Below are 23,961 nucleotides of genomic sequence, written 5' to 3' on the forward strand. Positions count from 1 at the left end.
AAACCCTAAGGCCCTGTCTCCCCTGTCTTCCGCCCCTATCTCTGTCTCTATCTAACCAACTCACAGTCTGCTCCTGCCTTTTATAAATTCAGTCTACACACACACACACCCCTCCCACCTTTCACCCACTACTGAACAGTTAACCCTAACTTACCTGGGTTCTATTTAACACAGCAAACACATATAAACATTAATATAGACTCCACATGCAAGCATTGTACTTTTGTCACAAGGACAAAAAAAACAGTTGAGCTTAGGCCACTGGTTCAGTGGGACCCAAAATCAAATCCTGACCATAGGAGGGTCACACCACTGTTGTCTGTGTCAGGGTTCCACTTTTGACCTGGACCCTCCGAGCAACTCCTTAAGGAACTCTAGCCTCCTCAGGAGTTCCACCTTCCCTCTTTTACCTTCCCCTTTCCAGTAATGTGAGGTTTAGGCTGTAGATGTGGGGTGATTGAAACTCTAGACACAGGGTTTAACCACAACTGTTTATTGGTAAATTAAAGCAAGCAAATCACAACTAAAGGTATTTACACAATAGAGCTGAGTGACGCACAAAGCCTGAAAAGAAAAGTTGCCAAATGCACATTCCTTTACCCTAGCTGTACTTAGACTTCTCCAGGCTTCTTATTTCTGCTCCCTCTTTGGAATCTGGTCTCCCTGACTCTCCTCTTATTGCTCTGGTCCTTTTGACTCTCTCTTTTTATACTCTCCTCCCCCAAAACCTAAAGTACCATTTCAAACCTGAAGAAATGAAACTTAACCGGAGAAATGAAACTGAAACTTAACTGGAGAAATGAAACTACTAGTCTCAGGGATACCTGTCCCAAGAAAAAAAAAACCAGGCCTCTAAGGCTGACTCCCCCCCCCCCCTTTGCCTCTATCGGCTTCAGACCTTCTCAGTCTGATTATGGAGTCTTTTAATAACAAAAATGACCGGAAAAAGGAAGGTGAAAAATACAGGAAGAATTACACATATGGAAGCAGATATGAAGGAGGACCGAGCTCCTTTATTTTTAATTGCTATGTGGAAGAGGACATTTCAGCAGGTACAGGGTTCCACATTCCTTCATGACAAGCTACACCTGCCAAGAATGTAGGTCCCATAATGCAGGATGAGGCTGAAGATGGGTCCAAGTCTGAAGACTGACATTCAAGGTTGTAGCCCCTAAAGCCCCCATATCTACTCTCCCTTCAAATCACAATCTCGCTAGGTCCTCCTCACTCAGCCTTAGTGTCGTCATCTGTCTGTCTAGCCTCTCCCCCAGCCTATCTACAATACAGAGATAGTCTTGAAATGCTTTAAACATATTTGGTAGACTGAAAGCGGGGGGAGGGGGGCAGTGATCGTTCTGAATTCTGATCTATTGTAAAGCCATTGACATGTCGAGCACTCCAGAAATAATAAATGTTGATTCATATGTAAATGCCAAGTATTACTATTAAAATTGAAGTAGTCATTACTCTATTCCAGGATAGGCAGCCTGGTGCCCTACAGATGCTTTGGACTACAACTCCCATCAGCCCCAGTTAGCATGCCAAATGGTCAGGGATTATGGGAGTTGTGATCTAAAACATCTGAAGGGCATCAAGTTGTCTACTCTATACCTTCTCTGCCAGTCATTTTCCTTACTCCTTGACCTCTGAAGTCATAGACCTGGGGCAGAAAAAAAGAATAGCACTTCATTGAAAAAATGACTTTTGGAGGAACTGAGCAAAAACAAACCATGCCATTCTATTTCATTTGCTTTATTTCAGATGGGCAATTTGGAATTTCAGTACAAAGGACCCCAAACCATAGGATTTTGCTAAGTCGCGCTAATTACCTCTGTGATAGGGGACTTTGGGTTCACATTCCTAGCAGCCGCAATCTCCTGCAGTTGATTCACAAGCTCAGTAATGGACAACCTGTCTTCCGGGTTCACTTTCAAAGAAGAACCTAAAAAAATTACAAGACAGGCATTACTTAGACCAGCTCATGATCTGCAGAATCCCGATTTTCCCCCTAAGATTTTTATCCTGCCAGTCAGCCAAACGGACTTTCAAGGTGGCTTGATTACAAGTCAAGATGTGGCTTTAATATTTGTTTTTGTCATCAAGTGCTCGGACAATGAATAGTTGAGACTGTATTCTCTAACAAAAGGGAGAGGCTCAGAACATTGTACACATCATTTACAGTACCTTTAGGGAGCAAACCTATGGCTCCGAGACAGTGTCTGAGGGGGCATAGGATGGTTCGGATTCCCCGAATCCGAGGTTGGAGACAGCACTCTGACCATGGAGGGGGGAATCGGAGATCCGACCCCTCCGCCTTGCAGCTGGCACAGGAAGAACTGTGTCGGCTGCCCTCCGAGGTCAAGAACTTGACTTAAGAGAGGGGGAGAAGGGGGCATTTCAGTGGGGGGGGGGAAGGGAGGAGACTAGAGAGGCCAGGATACGTGCTATTCTGAGCCTCTGCGAGTCTCCTTTCCTCCCCCTCTGAAGCACCCAAGCTACACAGGCAAAAAATCCTGCCGAGCAAAAATGCAGGGCAGAAGGACAGGGAGGCGAAGATAGTCTCCACTGCTCCTCCTGTCCTGCATAGGATGATTGTAAGCTTCTGAGTTCAGGGGCTTACGATCATCAAGGGTGCAACCCACAGGATTGTGCCCTTACTCACCCTTATCTGGCAAGACCCTCTCACATATGCTAGAGGATGCATATGTGCCAATGGCACTTTTATTTACTTTTGTGATCCAGCACCCATGAAATTTTAAAGCAAGAAAGTCACTAGGCTCAAGCCACAAATTTACCAACACACTCACAGAATAAAGAGACAGGACCTGTGGACTTCATTGCCATGTCTAATGTCTTACATTGAGGGTCTTCTCTCCAAGCTATTTGTATATACTCTCTTTTCACATTAAAATGCATGTATAAAAACAATTTTGAAAAATGCACCTATACTTTGAAAAGGAAACAAAAAGTGAACCTTAAACCCCTACTAACCTATCATCTCTTATCCCCGTCACCGACCCCAAGCAAATTTAGCATTGCTGTCTTAAACTTACGAATGAGATCATGAAACACTGTGTATCTGGTGTCATTTTGTGGGATGGAATATTTTCCATTGACTATTCGAAGCTTAGCTCCATCTTCAAATGGATGTTGCCTAAAGCACAACAAGTAGAGGATGCAACCCAAAGCCTGCAGTGAAATATTGGTTACAAAAACAAACAAACAAATCAAAAGGTTGAACCATTCAAAATTAAATAGAATTATTTTGTTTCATCTAATAAACTATCCTATCCAAAAGTTCAGGGCAGGCTGAAGCATTTGATGATCAGACATTTTCAGCCATGGTTGAGTGCCGACCATGGATTATTGCCTTAACCCCGGTTAAGATTCCAAACGCTGAGTGAAACCATGATTTGGCTTGCCAAGTTAAGCTCTCCCACTGGAGCAAGACATCAGTGAGGCTGCTTGCCATCCAGTGTTGGTTTTAGAAACCCAGTCCCATCCTTCACATTTCAGGAGTTCTCACATCCTGCTCTCCAATCCAGCAATCTACTCCACTTCCTCAGAAACAATGGTGAATACCAGCGATCAAGTAGTAACTTCCCAAGATATGCATAGAAACCACTTCCAGAGCAATCCTATGATCCTTGGGAGATCATAGGACCACAGGATATGTCGCGACCATAGGACATGTCGGATTCCCTCTATCCCCGAGACCATAGAGAAGAGGTACAGAACCTCAGGCCTGAGGGCCACATCTGGCCCTCTGGAGGTCCCAATCTGGCCTTCCGGGGTTTCCCAGAAGGGCCTATACCCTTTTCCCAGACCACTGATAGTCTGGCATTTTTCCAGCTTTTATGCAGTTTTTTCTCCATTCTAAAAGGATGAAATGCCTCTCCTAAGGTTTAGTGACAGGCAGAAAGAGCTTTAAGCTAAAACATACCAGTATTTTGGGTGTTTGGGCCCTGCCCCTTTTACCTTTGGCCCCACCCACCTCTGGAATGCAGCCAAGATCTTCTCCAGAATGGAATTCGGCCCTCAGGCTGAAAGAGGTTCTGCACCATTGCCATAGACAATCCACTCGGGAGGGGGAGTCAGACATTAGGCTACCCCTTCCCCTACCCCCTCACAGCTGCCACGGAAAGCCATCACTGCCCACAACAACGTAGATCAGCTAGACAGGCTCAGAGGCCCGTCTGGCTGACGTGTTAATCACCTCCTTCCTCCCCACTGGCCTGCCTGGCTCTTGCCAGCAGGGCATAGGACAGACAGAGAGCTCCAATGTCAGAGCCCTCTGTCTATCAGCAGTAGCTTGGCTGGCTGTATTGTCCATTGCCCTGCTATGCTGTGGGAATTTTAGCATTCCAGATTTCCCTGGATCTGCTTCCTTAGAATTCTCACCAAGGGCAGAAGTGTGGTAAATGCCTCTTTGAACCCCAGCAGAACAAGAGAGACCACTCAGCTTGCCATCTGGTTACATGCACAATGTGTTCAGTTACCACTTAGTAAATGGCCACATGCATTCACCAGTGGCTTTCTCACACACACACACACACACACACACACCAATCAAACCTACATCCAGTTGTACTTCTAACCTCAGGCCAAAAGCTCTAGTTCTAAACACGTGCTTCCATGCATTCATAACGAAGGGGAAATATCCAGCTCACCAGTAAGAATGGAGCACTAGCAACCATTCATTGTATTCTGATTAATGCATTCCTTATCTGTACATTCTATCTAGACTGGGAACTGGTAAATAATTCTCTCGCTTGCGTCTCCCTTTTCTTTTCCAACGCCTATTAGAAGAACTGTGACTATACCCTCAAGTTACTTTTAAATAACTCACCTGTTTTCTTTTAGCTGTTCCTCCTTAGATCTGTACTGTCTTTTTTCCCTATGAACAAGTTACATAAAAATTCCTACTTACCACCCCTATTCATTTTTTTAAAATAGTATAAAAAGCCAGTCTGCGTGTTTGCTTGTGATTCTTGCCCTCCCCCCCGTTTCCTTGGGTTGTGTTATCCTTTCCAGCTGAAATGGCAGAAACCTGTCTATTTTTAGTCAGCCGTACAGTGCTTGGTACAGTTTTAAGTGCTTCATAAACAATAATGTTTACTCGATAGTTGTCTGAAAACATGCTACTAGACTTTAAAAGCTTGCTGATATTTCAGACTCTTTTTTCAGAGCATATAGCAGCCTTCCCCCAACCTGATGCCCTCCAGATGTTTTGGACTTCAACTCCCAGCATTCTTGACCATTGGCCACGTTGGATGTGGCTGTTGAGAGCTGAAGTCCAAAATATCTAGAGGCTGGGGAAGGCTGGCATACAGTATGAACTGGCCAGATAGGGAGGCCAGTTGGGCTTGATCTGGACCTACAAGTATCAACTAAGGTGGGAAGTCACCCATTTCTTATAAAATAGTGAGTGACTTTCATGCCTATGAACCAATAAGCAGAAGAAGAGACAGAGCAGGGCTGTCTCTGCTGGTTTGGCTGAGAGACTCTCGATGCCTTTGGTTCCTTCCTCTTCCTGAGCTGTTTCCATTCAAGCTGGTCATTATATAAGATGCATATAACTTTAAGAACTGATTCCTGGGTTTTTCTTCTTCCCACTTCATCCCTTTTTCCTTTTATGTTGACTTTTAGATTGTAAGCCAGTGGGCAGGGACTGTCCTGTTTTTAATCAGTGTATAGCACTTAGTAAAATTTTAGAAGCCATGTAAGTGATAAATAATACGCCAATGAAAAGAGTATCAGGAACAAAATTAGGAGGATCACTCAGAGGGATGCAACTTCCAGCTAAGTGTGATGTGTATCAAGTAAGCTAAAACTGTCATATTTTCCTGGGCTCTAAACAAAGGGCAGCGTCCAGTGGGGTCGTTCAGCCTCCACTGATTCTGTTGCACTTCACAGGACTGACCACTTGCGCAACGAGGCACTGGCACTTCTAAAAATAACCCTGGAAATGAGCAGAAATGCTTGTTTCTGAATGGGGACAGATCAGTGAAGCTCCCTTCTGCAAGCTCAGCTGACCTGCCCCATTCCAGAAAGGAGTGTTTCTGCGAAAGCCCTGTTGCACAAGTGGTTGGCCCCAAGAGCACACAGACACAATAGGATACTACCCGGTGACTTTTAGCTTTATGTCATCCACCCAGAGAAAATTTTGTTATTAGGCAAATTAAAAATACAAATAAACAAATGCAATATTCTATAAAGTATTATTTAATTGATACCATGCTTTTAGGCCCTTTTAAAAGATGTTTAGATTTTGCTGCCATTTTATCTCAGTTTTAATATGAGACCAAGTTTGCCCTGCCCTGTAACTTTGGACACTCACAATCCTGATCTGGATCCTTAGTACTGTCACTCCTCCACCCCAGACAGAACTTGTTAATGCTGCCCCCCAAACTTTCCTACACATGCACCCACATTTCTCAGAGGCAATATACGCTGCTTCACAGACCTACTTTTAGCTTGGAAATGCAAACATTTCCTAAGGAGAAGATTCATCTGTATTGCGGTGGCATTTTTATGTATGTTCTATCAATGTACTGTAAGCTGCCTGGTGGATTCTACAAAGGGAAAAAGAGGGGCTAGAAATCCTCTACATAAGTAAATATGAAATCCAGATAATCTCTGGAAACAAGACATTACACAAGGTCTAAATAATGGACAAAAAAAATGCATACCCATATATCCTGTTTTTCATCGATCGGGAAGTTTGAATACAAATCTATTATTTCAGGAGTCCTATACATTGGAGTTGTGTTCCTTGTGATCTGTAGCCATAAAATAAATGAATAAATAAATAAATGCCATATTTGTACCCTTATGGCAGAGGGCCAGAGACTAAACATACTTGGAAAGTAACCTAGAACATTCAAGTACAAAATGCTTTGGTGTTCATCAAAACAACCTATTTGCCTAATTGTGGCTTCTGTGCAGTAGTGCATTAACTCCTGTAGAAATAACCGGTTAAAAAGATGCACCTGATCCTTTGCAGAAACAAATCAGGTTAGCAAGCTGAAAAAGACTGCACAGTACCAAAGTGAAGGTCAAGTCTTGTTCCTAAGTACCAGTAGCTTGCAAGATTGCATATGGGTAACAGCAGGCCACGGGCGGTTGCACAGGGAACTCTCAAAGACCAGGATCAGCTTTGATTTCTTTGGGTGCAATCCTATGGCCACTAGACAGCAGCTAGACAGCCATAGGATCTTTCAGTTTTCAGGAACTGACCTTGGAGCCAACTGCCTCCTCACCCCTGCCCCCTCATAAGAGGCGCAATTCGTCCTGGGCTCCAGGCTCATAAGAGCAGCCTGGAGCAGGGGAAAAGGAGGTGGTCCCAGGGGCAGGGCAGCGGAAGTGTCATTACAACGCTTCCTATGTGCCATCCATCCACCGGGCCCCCTGCCCTGGCTAGACAGCCAAAATCAGCTGTCCAGCTGCTAATGCAGGGTGGCCAGAGCAGGAAGGAGAGGATCCCCTCCATGCCCCACCTGCCTTGCATTGGACAGGCACCTTCAAGTTTGGAGATGTCCGCCTGTCCCCATAGGATTGCTCCCTCCCTTGGTTACGCTAAAGTGGGAGGAATCCAGATTCATTTTGCAAGCTGCTTCTCCATCTTTGAGGGCTCCCTACAGCCACCCAGGGCCTACAAGAGGAGGATATTGTTACCAGCGTAGCCACAGTCCTGCCTTCCTCACAGATCTACTCAAGTGGTCACCAAGTGTTTAGAGCATCCAAAGGCCATAAAGAAGAACAGGAGCCATCTGTTGGCTGAAAGCTTCCAAGACCCCAATAGGTACTGGAATGAGCAAATACAACATGGGTACTAAACCTCAGGCCTGTGGTCCAAATCTAGCCCACCGGGATTCTCCAGATGTCCACATCCCCTTTCCTCCAACTGCTAATCATTGGGTGGTTTCCTGGCTTTTGCACAAGCCCACCCTGCCATCCATTCTTAAAGGTTGAAATGCTTCTCTTAAGGCTTTGTTACTGGCAGTAACAACTTTAAGCTAAAAGATGCTGGTATTTTTGGCCCCACCCCTTTTGCCTTCAACCCTGCTCACCACTGGAATGCCGCCCCCAAGAGCTTCTCAAAACTGAATTCAGCTCTTGGGCTGAAAGAGGTTCAACACCTCTGAAATACACTGATAATCCCAATTCCTATAACCTTTTAAAATGCAGTACACCACTTGTTACTACCTACATATATACACAAACACCAAGCAGCCAACATCCCAATCCAACCCATTCTAACATGACGAAGAAACCTAACACAGGGCAGGGCTTTGCAGGTGGTGCTGGCTTGCTTCTCAGTGGCTCCAGTTGCCTCTTTCTCCATACCCACCCTAATGCAGCCTCTGGGTTCCTTGTCTTTCCTTCTGGCTGCTGTTCCCTAACCTCAATTTCCCCTCCCCGCTCTACCAGTCCTTGCCAAAAATGTCCAAGCTCCTTGGGGAAAAAAAAACCTGTTCTGAGAAATAGAATTGCACAATATAGGACAATACAGGCAAGTTGGCTGGGAATATATTTTGAAAACCAAATGTAGAACTCTGGTTCTCTCAGGACGCAACCCTGATGTTATTCATGCGGAGTGTATTCAGCCTTCTCTGCTGGATAAGCCTTAAGTACACAAGAGCTGTAGCATGTATGCCATGGTTCAAAGGGAAGAATACCAAATGACACCTTATTCTGTATTGCTTAACAGAGGCAAAGGCAGCTGAAGACTACTAACTACTTCGTTATAACAGTAGTTAGAAAATACCAAGTATAGGACCAGGGAAAGCTAGGCCCCTTATTTAAGTTTTCTAACCCAATACCCCACTGGGCCAGATATTAAATACTAGAGCATGTGTGTGTGTGTCTGTGTGAATGCATGAGATACAAAATGTTGAAAATCACAGTATTGGGTTTCTCACCTCATCTTCAACTGTTGCTCTCTTTTGTGCAGACCAGCTGTAGTCTGGGTAATGTGCTATGGTTGTTGCACTGCCAAAGTCACACAATTTAATTGTTCCTTGGTTACTCATCAGCATATTTTCAACCTGTAGAGACAAGTAAGCTAGCCATTTAAGTGCATAAGGAGTATACACATCTATATAAAAATGGCATGCCTGTGTGTATCGATTCTGACACTAAATAAAACATTTAAGATTGGTTGAGTATGACTGAAATAGTCTGCCCTGAAATCCAGGTACCTTGTCTTGCACTTCTTTGCCCCTCTGCACATAGACCCCAGTTCCCAAATAATCTTCGTTGGCCAGCAAGTCTGAGAGATCAACTTTTCTAGTTATCTGCCAAGGATGATGGATGAATGACTGGCAAAGAATATGGCTCAAATCAAAGTGAAAGTTCTAACTGTGCAAACCTAAGCAAGTTTGAAGGGCTGCGGTGGCTTAGTGGTTAAGACGCTGAACTGCAGACCGGAAGGTCAGCAGGACAGCAGTTCGAGACCCGAGTGCCGCGTGACGGAGTGAGCTCCCATCTTCAGTCCCAGCTCCTGCCAACCTAGCAGTTCGAAAGCAAGAAATTGCAAGTAGATAAATAGGTACCGCTTCAGCGGGAAAGGTAACAGCTGTCAGGGTGGACACTGAGCCCATAGAATCCCAGAGTAGTTCTGATTCTGAGGAAGAGCAGTCGCTCCTGGGAGGGGAGCGTGCTCCTCTTTCCCAGGGCCAACAGCTGATGGAGATTCCTCCCACCAACATTCCTAGCTTAGATAGCAGTCCAGGGAGTAACAGAGAGTGGATAGCAAACTTGGTGGACGCGCGACGCCGATGCAAAGAGCGGCGCCAGATGGAGGGCGCAGAAAGGAGGCGGAGTGCCCAGTTGGCGCGCAAACAACGGCTGCGCCCAGAGGATCCAAGGGAAAAGGGGAGGGACTCTCCCTAGTCCTTACGTTCAGGGGTCTGCCAGTAATTCCCTTTCAAACAGGGACCAACTGTTCCAACTTAGGGCATAGGTTCGGTGCTGCTCAGATCTAGTTGCAAACGGTATAGTGGTTAAGTTGTAAAAGAAGAATAAAGCTTTGAAAAGAATCCCTTCGTCTGTGTCTGGACTTGGCTACTGGATTAGACTAAGAGAGGCCTCCAAGGAGCCCTTGACAACAGCGTTCCGTGCACCTCGGTGTACAGTCATGCCAGCCACATGACCACAGAAGCGTCTTTGGACAGCGCTGGCTCTTCGGCTTAGAAATGGAGATGAGCACCACACCCTAGAGTCGGACACGACTGATTGGGGACACCTTTACCTTTTACCTTTAAGCAAGTTTATTTAGAAATACGTCCCCCTAAATTCAGTGGGACTGCTGAAGTGTCTTTAGGGCTGCATTCTAAATTAGGGGATGCAAAAGTGGTGTGCCTAACAACTTAAGAACAGCATAGAAAGTCTGTTGGTGAGAAGAATAGGGTCATAAATGGATGCTTCACTTTTATTTTTGCCTTTTATTGCAGTAACACAAGCCTCACAGAAAATCCCAGGGTGAATTTACAAGTTTTTAATAGGAATATTCTACCATAACGGGTTGTATCCAAAGTTAGTACTACTTCTGCTAATACAACTGACTGCGAGACAAGGCCTAACTACTACTAACAAAAGGCATTACATGACTTTCAGTTTCATATGCCAAAGAAAAACATTAACCATTTAGAGTTTCAACACACCACCATTGTCACCAGCTGCTCTTGCTCCTCTTCCTCTTTCTCATCATTGACACCACTTGCTTACTTAACAGGCTGGGAGTTAGAGAACAAGTAGGCAGTGGCATCTGCTGCTCTTCCTTGTTACCACTGCCATTGTCTGGGCCACAGCAAGAGGCAAGCAAACAAGCGGGTTGCAACGGTAGAAGAAGAGGAGAAGCAACTCCAGGGAGTTCTTGTCAGAGGGCCCCTACTGGGGTAGGGCCCCTCAGCAGGTGCCCAACCATGCCTACCCTTGACTCCAGCTCTGAATCCACCTTTGAATTCCGAGTATTCTTCTCATATAATATGGGCACATCCCATCTACTCCTGCATGTCAGATACAGTAGCACTTCCAGACATTAACTAAGAACAAGGGGCTCACAGTAAGATCCAATGCCACAGCGACGTCCACTGACATAGTGATTTCTCTCAGACTCACACACACAGGCCACGCATGCTCCAAACAAGAGAAGTTAAAGTGCCAGGACCCTGGACCTAGGGGAGACCCTAGATTTAGTATGTGCATACCAACAGCACTCCCACTGTAAGTCACAGCAGGGATGGGGTAGCGCACCTCAGTGCATCTCACCAGGAACTGTCAGAAGGGGATCTCTTCACACTCATGCGGGGGCACGGAGGAGAAAGCGATGGATCATGCCATACATTTTTACTATCTCTTCATACACATTTTAAAAGCCCTGGTATCTTTCCTGGGCCTTAGGTACAGGCTGACATAGTACTAGAAATATAACTCATTTCTAAATGCCTTTCCGGTAATTTAGTTCCTGCCTAAAGCCACTTCGAACTCTTCTGTACCTTTTTCCAATTTGCACTTGTTGATTCTCATGATTTTCTTGGCATCTTTAGAACTCACTATAGAGTGTGTGTGTGTGTGTGTGTGTGTGTATACATATTAGACAAGATACTGACAACAAACAGGGAAATCCACCTAGAACTTCCAATTGCTGAAGACATACTAGAGCATGGAGTCTCTTCAGTGGGTAAACAGTCATTTTATATAATGTAATTGCATTAAACAGTTCAATCATTTTCTAAACAAATGAAGAAAGTTCTATGCTCACATTCCTCTGAAATATTCACACCACTTACCATCCATGTTAAATCAGAAATATGATATACTGCAGAGAAACAAAAATCTAATTCTAGAGTCCATACCATGTTATAGCAGCTATACCTATGTAACAGATAGTGAAATCTCCTAATGTTTAAGCACTTACATTTCCCATCCTGAGCTCCTGGAGATATTCTGGTTGGGTACTCAAAAGTTTTAGGGAATATATTTTACTTATTAGTTCCCTTAATAGGTGGAACACAGAACTCTACCTTTGGTTTCAGCCCCATGGAATACTGCACAATAAAAATGCAACAAACACTACATATTTTCTATTGAAATTTTCTAGATTTTTAACTATAGGTTACACTACACTTTAGATGGTTCTCACAGCCAGCCATATGGGAATTCTGTCTATCTAAATTTATGAATCACTTATATTAAATACATTTCTAAGCAATGTACAAGAACAAACCTTCACACAGAGGACAAGATTACCTTCCTGGAAATGCCTGTTGGAAAATGTATGTTTTCAGTAGCTGCTGAAAACCCAGAAGGATTGGAGCCTGCCTAATCTGTAGTGGCAAGGAGTTCCAGAGAGTAGGTGCTATGATACTAAAGGCCCTATTCTGAGCCATGATGGACTGAACCTCCCAAAATCTTGGGTATGAAGATTATATGCACTATTTGATGTGGGCTTGCATATCTGCCCAGCACTAAGCTTGTAACTAACTTCTGCAGTGTGCCATAGACATATAGGCCCTGTTCAGACATAACAGCAATGTACAGTGGCAATTCATGGGTTAATTAACCATGGCTTAACTTTGGGTTCTTTAACCCACAAACAACCCCAACTGCCCGGGTTCAGGTGTCATAAAAACAACCTACAAATGCTGCATTCATAGGCTGTTGTTGGAAACTGGAAGTGGCTTGTGCTGTGCATCCTCACAATTTGTGGGTTAACCCACAAATTGCTGCTGAACACCAGCATTACATCCGAACAGGGTCCTTGCCAATCCTCAGGATCCTTCAATCTCTTTATTTTCAGCCAAAGTATTTTGTAGTTTTCACCAACCTATGCAATGCTTTTCAAATTACTACATTACAAACTCTGCTTAAGTATTAGTGCTACTGCTTCAGTTTCATGATGAAATCAGAAACGCGGCTCTTTTGCTCCAATCAACCATGAAACTGGAAACGTGGCTCTTTTGCACTAATCAGCTGTAAAGGTTCTGTACCTTTAGATCCCTGTGAATAATAGGAGGCTTCTGCTTGTGCATATGTTGCACGGCACGGCACGTCTGATAAAATATCTTCAGAACCGTATCACACGAGAGGGGCCCTCTGGATTCAGCTTTCGTTAAAAATTCCACCAGTTGCCCTATGGACAGAAAAATGGAGTTAATCACGCCCATTAGGAAGGAGGCAGCCCCCTATTAAGGTTAGTCAGAGACACCAAAGGCACATAAGTACCCCCTTTAGCACTAGGCTTCTTATTAGACTATCTAACATTGTGAAACTAAAAGGGTTGCTTGTTTAGAATGTTGTTCACCCCTCCCTGGCTGGAGAAGACAGCACTACACGCACACCATCAGTGGTCTAGCAGAGCCAGGGCTTGCTGGGACGTAGTACCAGCATTTTTTTTTTATGAGGCAGGACACTGATGTCATCTGCCACCCCTGCTCAGTTATCCGTGTCTCCTCTGAGCTTAGCTGCAATCCTCACAGTAGCTGGCAGGGGTGGGGATGAATTTTCCCAGCAACAATATATTGTTGTGAGCTATCCCTGTTGTAATGCAAAGTATTTTGGCGTGGCCTGGTCTGGAATGGGCAATTAACACCCAATAGCTTCATAAAAGATCTGTTCCTGGAAGAGATAAAAACTGCTAGAACTGGTTTGTCGATATGGATCAGCACAGCTACCTGCATTTTCAGCTTCTCCTTGGTGGCATAGCTACAAGGACTGTCATGCTGAGTGCCTGCACTTCAACATTTATCACCACACCACTGCACACCACATACCATGGGTGGGCAGATGATAGATCTCCAGATCTTTTGGACTTCAATATCCAGAAGCCCTTGCCTGCACAGCTAATGATCAGGAATGCTGGGAGTTGATGTCCAAAACATCTGGAGATCTACTCTCTGCTTACCCCTGACATACACCATCCAAGAATGAAAAAAGGAGGGAGGGAAGGGGCACAGCTTCTACTTGTCCCAAGAGAGAATTGGCCCAATCCTGCTTCCCCAACTCAAAAGCTCTTAGTAGAGAATGGTGGAGTGCACCCTGCTCACTAAGGTAGCTGAGCCATTCCCTTCCTTGGGGTTGTATCCAATGGGGTTTGAATCCAATGTTAGTCTAGCTTAAATCCCATTTATTTTAATGGCCTACTCTAACATTGAATACAGCCCTTGGTTCTTCCCTTCTTGGATGGCAGACACCATAAAATCAGGGTGCAAGCTGCCCATCCCAACATTCTGCCACTTGAAGCCAGGAGGGAGGAGGGTTCACCCAGCCTCATTGTAAGACCAGCCCTGAGTCTGCCAGCATGCTTCCCAACATCACATTTGCAATATTTGATTGCAAACAAGTCTTCCTATCCTGCTCCTAGTAATTCCTGCATATAGGAAATATTTACCACCCAGCTCTCAATTCTCTAATTATGGCTTAGATGCAAAGGAGAAGGGGGGAAAGGCAAAACACTGAACAATATTGGCTTCAGTTGCCTGTGGTTCTTATTATTAGAAGAAAAGGCATAGTGTCTTCAAATGCAAATTATCTACTAGCTTTGGATACAAATCAAAAGGAGAAGCTATTAAGAAAAATATGTTAAGTGTTTCTTTTCTTCCTATTTGGCACAGGGATGAGGGAGCTATCGTGCCTGCATGACCTGCACAGCAGTGCGTGCTTCAGTCTTGGTCACACCAATTAATTAAAGAGCAAACTTTTAATCCGCAATTAAAGCAGCGATTAAAGCTTACAGCCTTAATTAATATCAGTTGGGAGGGGCTTGTAACAATGTGGAAGAAAAGAAAAAAGCCACTCTTGGTAATTCCTTCTAAAACACTTTCCCCAACACTGACCTGGTTCACACTAACAATCGAGACGGTCGCTGAATCATGGATTGTCGCTTAATCAAGGGTTGCCGTTATGTGCGAACCCTGCACTATTGGTTAATTATGGGTTGTTAACCATGAACAAGCCAGAATTCATAACCCAGCAACCAACTATGGGTTCTCTTTCTGGGTTGTTTGTGGTTAACAACCCATAGTTAAACGATATAGGCTTCTGCTTTGATCAACCTGGTCACCGTCATCTCTCAAGTAAGAACAAGTTTGGCTGAGTTACTGGAGTATACCACCAAGCTATACAGAATCTAGCAGCATAGTTATTTTACCTCTACACAGCTCAGTTAGCAGAAGAAATTCCCCTTGCCCGGTATCCGATTCTTCTTTTCCTATTGACGCAGCAGAGCAGAACTGGACAATGTTTGGGTGACCAGATAGCTTTTTCTAGAGGATTTCAATGGTTAAAGTTTCAAAGGTTTCTATATTTGGAACACAGCTTTGCAGTCATGTTACACAAGTTAATTTCCTTGAGTTATTATAATCTCAAATCCACTAAGACCCAGCTGGCTTAAGGAACAGGGAATGAGCCAATAAATGCATACTAGACCGTAGCAAGATGTCCTAAATTCAGCAAAACCTCCCAACGGTTTTGCAGCAACACAACTTGCCCCTCACTAGGACATGGCTTTAAAGCAAGGTTTAACTTGCCTAGTCAGTTTTAGGCTGAATTTTTAAAGGTTGGTTATGTGTGATTACAGTCTGTATGAATTCTGAAATGAAGTAGACAGAATGACATTTCCAACAAGGTTCAAATAATAAGAACAGGACACAGCACATTTATTTTTATTGGGCCTGTGCTCGAAGTGTCCTGCCCTGCTCTGCCATGAATTAGGAAAATAAAGCCAAGCTAACATTTTAATCTATAGGCGTTCACTTGACAGGGCAAAAGAAAGCCAACCATTACCCCCAAAAAGAGGTCACCTGTACAATTTATGGAATTTGTAAACTGCCATGGATATGGTCTCTCAGATGACACCATAAGCACTGGTTTTATAATTTAAGGGCTGATTTAGCCAAAGGCCCAGTTCAGATTATCAAATCCTGGCTTTATGCACGAGCTTCAGGCACCCACACACAGCCCTTTTGCTCTGCCTTGTGTGAGCAGTGAAACAAATCAGGAAGCCGCAATGAACCTGTTTCATCCAGATCCTGGTTTCAAAGTTGGCTTGTCTGGAAGCCATTAATCATACTTCCTGGTTTGGACATTCCCGGGATGTTACAATTAGCTGCAGCTTCCTGGTTTGTTTTGCCGCTCGTGTGAAGAGAGGAGCGAAGCAGCAACATGCACAGCCCATGATCATCCAAAGGATACCATAAAACAAACTTCTTGAATGATGGCTTTGTTCTTTTCTTCTTCATTAGACAATAATCTCTGTCAGGAAATAAAGAAGTTACAAAAAAGACCATTGTAAATCGATTCCCTCTGACAGACATTTGCATGAAAAACGAGTGATGCTGGGAGGATACAGATGCCATCCTGCGATCCCGCATTGCATATTGCTTTTCATAATCAAAACAACCCCTAATTTCTATGGGTTATGACTCTGAAGACTGTACAACTCCTACTCTGGTTCAACCGCTGGGAATTACCTTTGTAGCCCTAAACAGATCAATTACCTGATCACATGCATGCTGACTGAAGAGATCATTCCTGCCCACCTGTGAATATCGCATGCAATCTGAGCTGCTGCAGTAACTGCCATCTCCAGCATTTGTTCTGAAGCACTGGAGACCTCTAATGTTGCTGTACCAGAGATCCATCCATCAGTTACCAGCTCAAGCTACATTACTCTCATGAAATCACATGGAGGAACAGCACCCACATATAGATTAAAAAAAAAATCCCACCCCAGTAGAGCATGGGAATCAGCCTTCAAGCTTCCACAGGAAGTTTTGACTAGAAGCTGGTACCCAGTGCAAGTCTGATGCCTGGTGAATCTAACTGTCACTGCAAAAACGTTTCAGACCATTATCATTATTATGTAGTTGAACGCATGCAAATAACATCCACAAACACATTCTTTCAGGATGTAAAGCTTGAGCATCCTGTACAATTACCCGTAGTCTCTGCCTCATGGAGGGAGGAGGTGCACATGCACACAAGTGACTGGCAACCTCGTGCATTTGTGCCCACTGCGCTGCAGTACACGACTGATTATACCACAGGGTGCAACTACTCGACAGGATCCTCCAAGTTGCATTCACAAAGGTTAAGAGGACTAGAAACTTCCCCCCCTCCTCCCCAAAGTTGCGATTCTCAAATGTTAAGTTACCAAATAACTTGAGTGACCAGATTATCCAGTTTTAAATGATGAGGTAATTGGATGAGTCTCTGCCTGAATTAATGTTATTCAGAATCAGAGCCAGATTCCTTTTTAACAGCTTGGGGCTGTATCTCATATGTTAGTTTTTCCTGCATAGAGGTAATGGCTACACAGGGCTACCTTTGAAGACAGTTCAGAAACTTCAGTTAGTTCAAAACAGAGTTGCGAGGTTACTAACTAGGACTGGCTGATATGATCATGTGTGCCAGTGCTTTGTCAGCTGCACTGGCTCCCTATCCATTTCCAAGCCCAATTCAAAGTGTTGGCTTTGACCTTTAACGCCCTAAATGACTTGGGACCAGAGTATCTAAAGGGACAGTTCCCCGTATATAAACTTGCTCAGACCCTTCGGTCATCTTTGGAGGCCCTCCTCCAGGTGCCCCTGGTGAAGGATGCACAGTGGGTGGCTACAAGAGAGAGGGCCTTCTCAGCTGTGGCACCCATTATGGAAAGCCCTCCCGGCACTTACTACATGGTTATCTTTTCAGCGCCAGGCAAAGACTTTTCTTTTCTCCCAGGCATTTTAGAGACGTAGTTCTAGATTTTTATGGCTGTTTTATCCATTCCTGTGCTGTTTGTTGTTTTGCAAAGAGTCACTTTGAAACCTAGGAATCTGCACTTATTAAGCCATAGTGTGAACAATCTGTGTGCTGGTGCATGTCAGCCCATTCACTCCCCCTTTGCTCCTCCCACTTGCATGAGCAAGTAAATAAACCAGGGATGCATAGCTTAACATGATGTTCAAACTCAGGATTATGGTTCATTGTGTCTAACCCAACCACAATTCACAAGCTAATACAAAATCCTGGTTTAAAACTGGCTTACAAAACTCCGCTTCTTTGGCCACAATAACCCATAATCCCGAGTTCAGATGTTATGCTAAAGTGGCTTATTTACCTGCTTGCACAAGCAGGAGAAGCAAAGCGAATGGGCTGCATGCACCAGCACTTGTTCACACTGTGGTTTAACGAGTTAGGATTCCTGGTTTAAAGTGCGGCCAATCTCTAAGAAAACCCTTATTGTGCTACACTTTATACATGATGGCTTATATATTGTTTCCTATATGGAGATAAACTCTGTGATAAAAATGTGTCACATCTGGAGTGGCCTAAAAGTTTTGGGTGGGGAGCAGCATCTCTTCCCATGTGACCAAAACACACCTCACAAAAGCTCCACTCCAAGGCTAAATTCTTCAGCTATTGGGCGATATAGCAATAAATAAATAAATAAATAAATAAATAAATAAATAAATCAATCTCTGGCCCAGTCAAGATGGGCCTTTATTAACAATTAAGAAGACACATTTTTAATTTAGCCTTTTAAATTATGCAGTTGTAATGTTTTACTTGCTTTCCCCTGGACTGCAAGGAGGTCAAATCAGTCAATCCTAAAGGAAATCAAACCTGAGCGCTCACTGGAAAGACATATACTGAAGCTGAAGCTCAAATATTTTAGCCACCTAATACGAAGAGGAAACTCTCTGGAAAAGACCCTGATGCTGGGAAAGACTGAAGGCAAAAGGAGAAGGGGACGGCAGAGGATGAGATGGCTAGACAGCATCACTGATGCAATGAATATGGACTTGAGCATGCTCCAGGAGAGAGTGCAGGACAGGAAGGCCTGGCGTGCTATGGTCCATGGGGTCACGAAGAGTCGGACACGACTGAATGACTGAACAAAAACAACAACAACAACAACAACGTTTTACTAAAACAACCAGGAATCCTGTGACACCTTAAAGACTTACACATATATTCTGGCATAAGCTTTCAGACCACAATCCACAAAAGCTTATGCTAGAATAAATGTTAGTCTTTAAGGTCCCGCAAAGACCCCTTGTTGTTAATGTTTTACTGTTTTTAACGTTCTTGGTTTTTTTTAACTGTTTTAAGGTCTTATTGTTTTAAATTGCTGTACACTGCCTTGATGGCTTTTTAGCAAATAAGGCAGTATCTAAGTGTTGATAACAGATAGGAATCAATAAATAGTAACAGGTCCATCTTCTCAGTATTGAACATGGCTGCTTTCGTAACTGGGCTGTACGTTTACTTCCCCCAACAGCCTCAAGAGCAGAAAATGACTAGCAGGGGACATCGCAAGAGTTCAATATATTCAACAAAACATATGTTTGGGCTACTTTGAGACAGCCTTATAGGGTTGATGCTAGAGGCCTCACTTGTTAATAGCAGAACAATATGGGATGCGAGTGTCAGTGTGGTGAATCACATGTTGCGCTGGGGAGGCCTAAGTTCAAATCAATACTCAATCATGTCGTTCACAGGTTGGCCTTGGGCCAGTTATTAGCTCTCAGTCTGGCCTATCTGACAGGACAATTAAGAACCTAAATAACTTTAAGCAGCATCTCTGACCCCATGCCCCAGAAGCATCCAAATGCACACTTCGGGGCAACTTATTGTTCCATATTTGTGATGTTCCTGTTCTGGGTTATTCTGCCTCCAGTTTCTACCTGTTGAAACTGAAAATAAACGCCAGGACGTCTGCCTCAGCTTTGGCCAGTTGCCCTCACTGAATCCCAAAGCTTCAGCCCTTTTACTTTGTGTCAAGGAGACGCCCAATAGGTTAACTGGGTTCTTTTAACCAATACAGGAGTAGTAACAGGAAAAATAGAGTTTTCTATTTGGTAGCATTAATAAATTAAACCGACACATGGGATTATATATGTAATGAAACAACTAAAATTGTATTAAATACAAGAAGTTATGTAGGTTATTATTTAATCATCCTATATTTAGTCCTAACCTACCTACCAACCCCTTCTAAACCCTTAGCCTAAAACCCCACTCACTAGATGTACATTCCCTGAATCCCTAAACCCTTTTCCAACCGTTAAAATGTACTAGACGTACATTCCCTGAATCCCTAAACCCTTTCCAACCGTTAAACTGTCGCTTCTCTCCTTTCAAAACACCAGAGAATTCCCCTCACTCACAAGCCCCTCCCACCTTTCGCTCACACACCAACGTTCAACTAATTCAGTCTTACTCGGATAATATTCTACAATTCAAACACAAACATTTACATTTGCTTTGGAACCATCTGGTAAAAGTGAAAGGGCTTACAATTTGTAAAAAAGCGAGCTGTAAAATGCTTGCAACAAAGATTTAACACTGGCAGCTGTTCCGGATTGTTCTGAAATAGAAGCCCTCTCAAAAAGAGGACAGAAGCCTCATCTGGAATGTTTCTCATCCTATTCAGTCACCATCCTCCTCCCACTATCACGTCAGATGAGTTTGCAAATACAGTATCAAGTGGCAGAATCACAATGACTCTGTGTTAGCACCACACCAGAGAGGAACAGGCCCCACAGGCACCTAATTAAGCAGCAGAGGCCTGCTTTTGGCCCTACATCTACTTCAGAGACTTGAACCAGGGCATTGGTAGCAGTTAGGGTTGGATGGAAGACATCTACGATTTAAAATCTAGTGATGTCACGTTAGGAATTGGTACCTGAATTTGTTTGCTTTCCACCTGTATTACCTCCAATAGATTTTAAGCCTGTGGACAGGGACTGTCATGTTACACTTCTAAAGTGCCTAAAATTTCCTAAGCACTGTTCAGATATTAAAAGGCAGTCCGGGCCCACAGGCTCACACTCTAAAGGACATGGTACAAAAGGAAAAAGGAAGAGGGAGGGAAGAGGAAAACAAGCATTGAAGCAGCTGTTCCTTCACTGGTTGATGACTGGGGTCAGGATGGTCTCCCCCTTGCCATTATATTCTTCTTGGGAGGCGGGGGGTGCAGCCTTTTTAATCTCTGTACAGCACTTATAAACCTTTAGGAGCTTTATAAATGAATCAGCATCAATTGCTTCACCCTAGGGATGCTGGAGAAATTCGAGACGGACTAAAATGAGCTCAGATTTCTAAGAATCCGACCTGCAGAATCCGCCAGAGCGACCCCCTCAGGCCGCACGGAGTCTATGTACTTTCGGATGATTTCTTACTTTCCCGAAATTTACACATATTTATTTGTAGGAAAATACACAAGTTTCTGCTGAGGAAAAGTTGAATGGAATGGGGAATAATACACTAAATGTTACATACTAAGGTAAATTATGCAAATTCTTATTAAACCTCTTACGTAATTATTTGCATATTTTGCCACATGACACACACAAAAATTCACATCCACCTGTGAAAGGATGATGGAACAAAAGGTGCCTGACAATTCATGATGCACAAATGGAGCAGATTTTACATAATCCGTACATCCCTACTTCACCCACACCAGTTCCTATATCACTATGGAGTGGTGGATTTTTGAACCGAAGCTTGCACATAGAACATTCCCATGGTCATGAATGGGGAGTACACCCGGGGGGCTGCATGCATTCCATGACTTAATTTTATATTGCCAACAGCAGCATGCAGCTCCCGCCAACCCGGCAGCAGCCCACCCGCCCCTGCCTTTTCCTGGTACTCCCTCAAAATTAGCTGTAGCACCAAAAGGGTTAAATTTAGCTTCCAAACAAGCTAAATTTAGCCATTGTAGCACTCTGTGGTGCTACAGAGTGGTGTCACGCCTTTTGGGGGTGCCCCACAAAATGCCTCGTGTGGCGCAGAGTGGTAGGCGGCAGTATTGCAACTGAAACTCTCCCCACAACCTGAGTTCGATCCCAGCAGCAGCCAGGTCCCAGGTAGCCAGCTCAGGTCGACTCAGCCTTCCATCCTTCCGAGGTCGGTAAAATGAGTACCCAGCTTGCTGGGGGAAAGGTAGTCATGACTGGGGAAGGCAATGGCAAACCACCCCGCTATAGTCTGCCATGAAAACGCCAGTGAAAGTGGTGTCCCTCTAGGAGTTAGCAATGACTTGGTGCTTGCACAGGAGGAACCTTTCCTTTCCACAAAATGCAGCCCACGGTGGGGATCCGAATGCAAAAACAGCCCCCAGACTATCAGAAGTTGCCCATTCCTGTTCTAGACATTGTAGCCCATTTTTGCTCTATGCAGCACCCCACTGGGAAGTAGGAAGCTGCCTTAGACGGAGTCAGAACATTGGTCCATCTAGTTCAGTACTGTCAACGCTGACTGGCAACGGCTTCACTAACTGTACAAATTATAGCCACAAGCCTTGGCTCTGCACAAGCCCTAAGAAATGGCATAGATGTCTCCTGGCAAGTAGGACAAATTGGTTTTTGAACGAATTCATTATTAGCTACTGTATTTGATATCCACAGTGTTACTATGAATCAAATCAACAATGAAAAGACACAGTTGAGAATTAAAATCAAGGAAAAGAAGGGTATTTACCTTTAAAGCATACTCCTTGCTACTTCCAAGATCCTGAGCTTCATATACAAAAGCAAACCCACCTATGGAGAAAAAGAGACGACAGTGAGACCTAAACATTTCTGAGAAATTAGCCAATCTGATGCAACAACAGAATGCCTGTCCAGAAGAAGAAGCAGGCCACACTGTGCCAAAAGGCGGCTGTACAGCAAAACACCCTTAGATCAAGACGAGGACACAGAGCTACTGTAGTTTAACAAAGTAAAACACAAACACTAGTCCTTATGCACTGCTAAGAAAGGAAACACATCACCCAAAAAAGAGGACACCAATTTGCATATGTTAATTTATAGGCATAAATGCAAATTTAGAGATAATAACTATTAAGTTAAATAGAAATGCAGCCCATCTCACCATAGTGAGGAAGACTGACCAGGTGACCTGTGTGGCTGCTCAGTCTGCTGTCCAGGTGCTAACTCCAGATGAGCAACTTCAAGGCCCCTGTCGGCTCCCCCTTCTTATGGTTCTTAGACTTTAAACCAGACTTGGTCTGGGCAGCCCATCAGACAGAGGACGCCTCCAAATACAGGACTATCCTCCGACAGCTCTTCAAACAGAGGACTGTCCTCTGTAAAGTAGGACACCTGGCCAGCTTACTTTGTACAGAGGAGTAACAGCCCGACCAGCGCGCTGCTTGTGTTAACATTACAGGAGGAGGACACAGTCCTCTCATTCCCAGGGGGTCTTACCTACTCACTGTAGGGCTACTCTCAGTGTGGGTAGCACAGTAGCAGCATCAAAGACCAACTCTGGGATATGCCTAATTACTCTACCAAATGTTTGGAAGCACAAAGAAGTGTCACGTAATCCTGTATAGGCGTGTTTTTCAGGCTGTATTCTGGGGAAGCCTGGGGTTCACTGGAAACTGATTGCTAACAGTAGGTACACTTCCCTGAAGCTTGCGATCTTCCTCCGCAACATGTGCACAGTGAAAGGGGAGGGCTGGTGATGTTCTAAAGTGTACTTAGGTCACTCTGGGTAACAAGACAGCTTCACAAGCCTGGCCGAAACTGGCTGTGCAATCTACCATGCACAGGGTTCCACCAGAGACAAGCTGGTGTGGAAACGGTTCCCTGAATACAGAAAGCATGCAAGTCACCCTTTTAGTGGTTAGAGTGGTGGACTGGGATTCAAGAGATGTGGGTTCGAGCCACCACTTGGCCATGAAGCTCCCTGGGCGACTTTGGGCCACTCACTGACTCTCAGCCTAAGCTACCTCACAGGGTGGTTGCGAGGACAAAATGGAAGGGAGGAAGACCATGTGAGCCACTTTGGATTCCTTGCAGGAGGAAAAGAGGTGGATACAAATGTAATAATAAATAAAACTTAAGATATACCCTCATGAAAAACCCTGACCAAAGTTTTTTATGCTGTTGACGTACATGTGAATACAGGCCCAGAGAGCTCCGTAGCCTGAAATCCTTTAAAACAGGGGTGCTGAAT

The 23,961-nt window shown here is 44.2% G+C and overlaps 1 protein-coding gene across 4 annotated transcripts in view; it reads right to left on the reverse strand.

Annotated features, from left to right (window-relative positions):
- GAK (cyclin G associated kinase) overlaps nucleotides 1–23,961 on the reverse strand; it is a 93,450-nt gene that overhangs the window by 50,443 nt on the left and 19,046 nt on the right. For all 4 annotated transcript variants that reach the window (XM_084834837.1, XM_084834835.1, XM_084834836.1 and 1 more), the window contains exons 2-9: nucleotides 22,480–22,541; nucleotides 16,198–16,257; nucleotides 15,155–15,269; nucleotides 12,996–13,138; nucleotides 8,925–9,050; nucleotides 6,693–6,782; nucleotides 3,054–3,189; nucleotides 1,830–1,942 (exon numbers count right to left, since the gene is read on the reverse strand). In XM_084834837.1, coding sequence (XP_084690963.1) covers nucleotides 1,830–1,942; nucleotides 3,054–3,189; nucleotides 6,693–6,782; nucleotides 8,925–9,050; nucleotides 12,996–13,138; nucleotides 15,155–15,269; nucleotides 16,198–16,257; nucleotides 22,480–22,541 — 845 coding nt within the window. The remainder of the gene's footprint in view (nucleotides 1–1,829; nucleotides 1,943–3,053; nucleotides 3,190–6,692; nucleotides 6,783–8,924; nucleotides 9,051–12,995; nucleotides 13,139–15,154; nucleotides 15,270–16,197; nucleotides 16,258–22,479; nucleotides 22,542–23,961) is intronic.

This window comes from Heloderma suspectum, chromosome 2 (assembly GCF_057233095.1).
Source record: "Heloderma suspectum isolate Gila_16-S chromosome 2, 16-S_ref, whole genome shotgun sequence".
NCBI lineage: Eukaryota > Metazoa > Chordata > Lepidosauria > Squamata > Helodermatidae > Heloderma > Heloderma suspectum.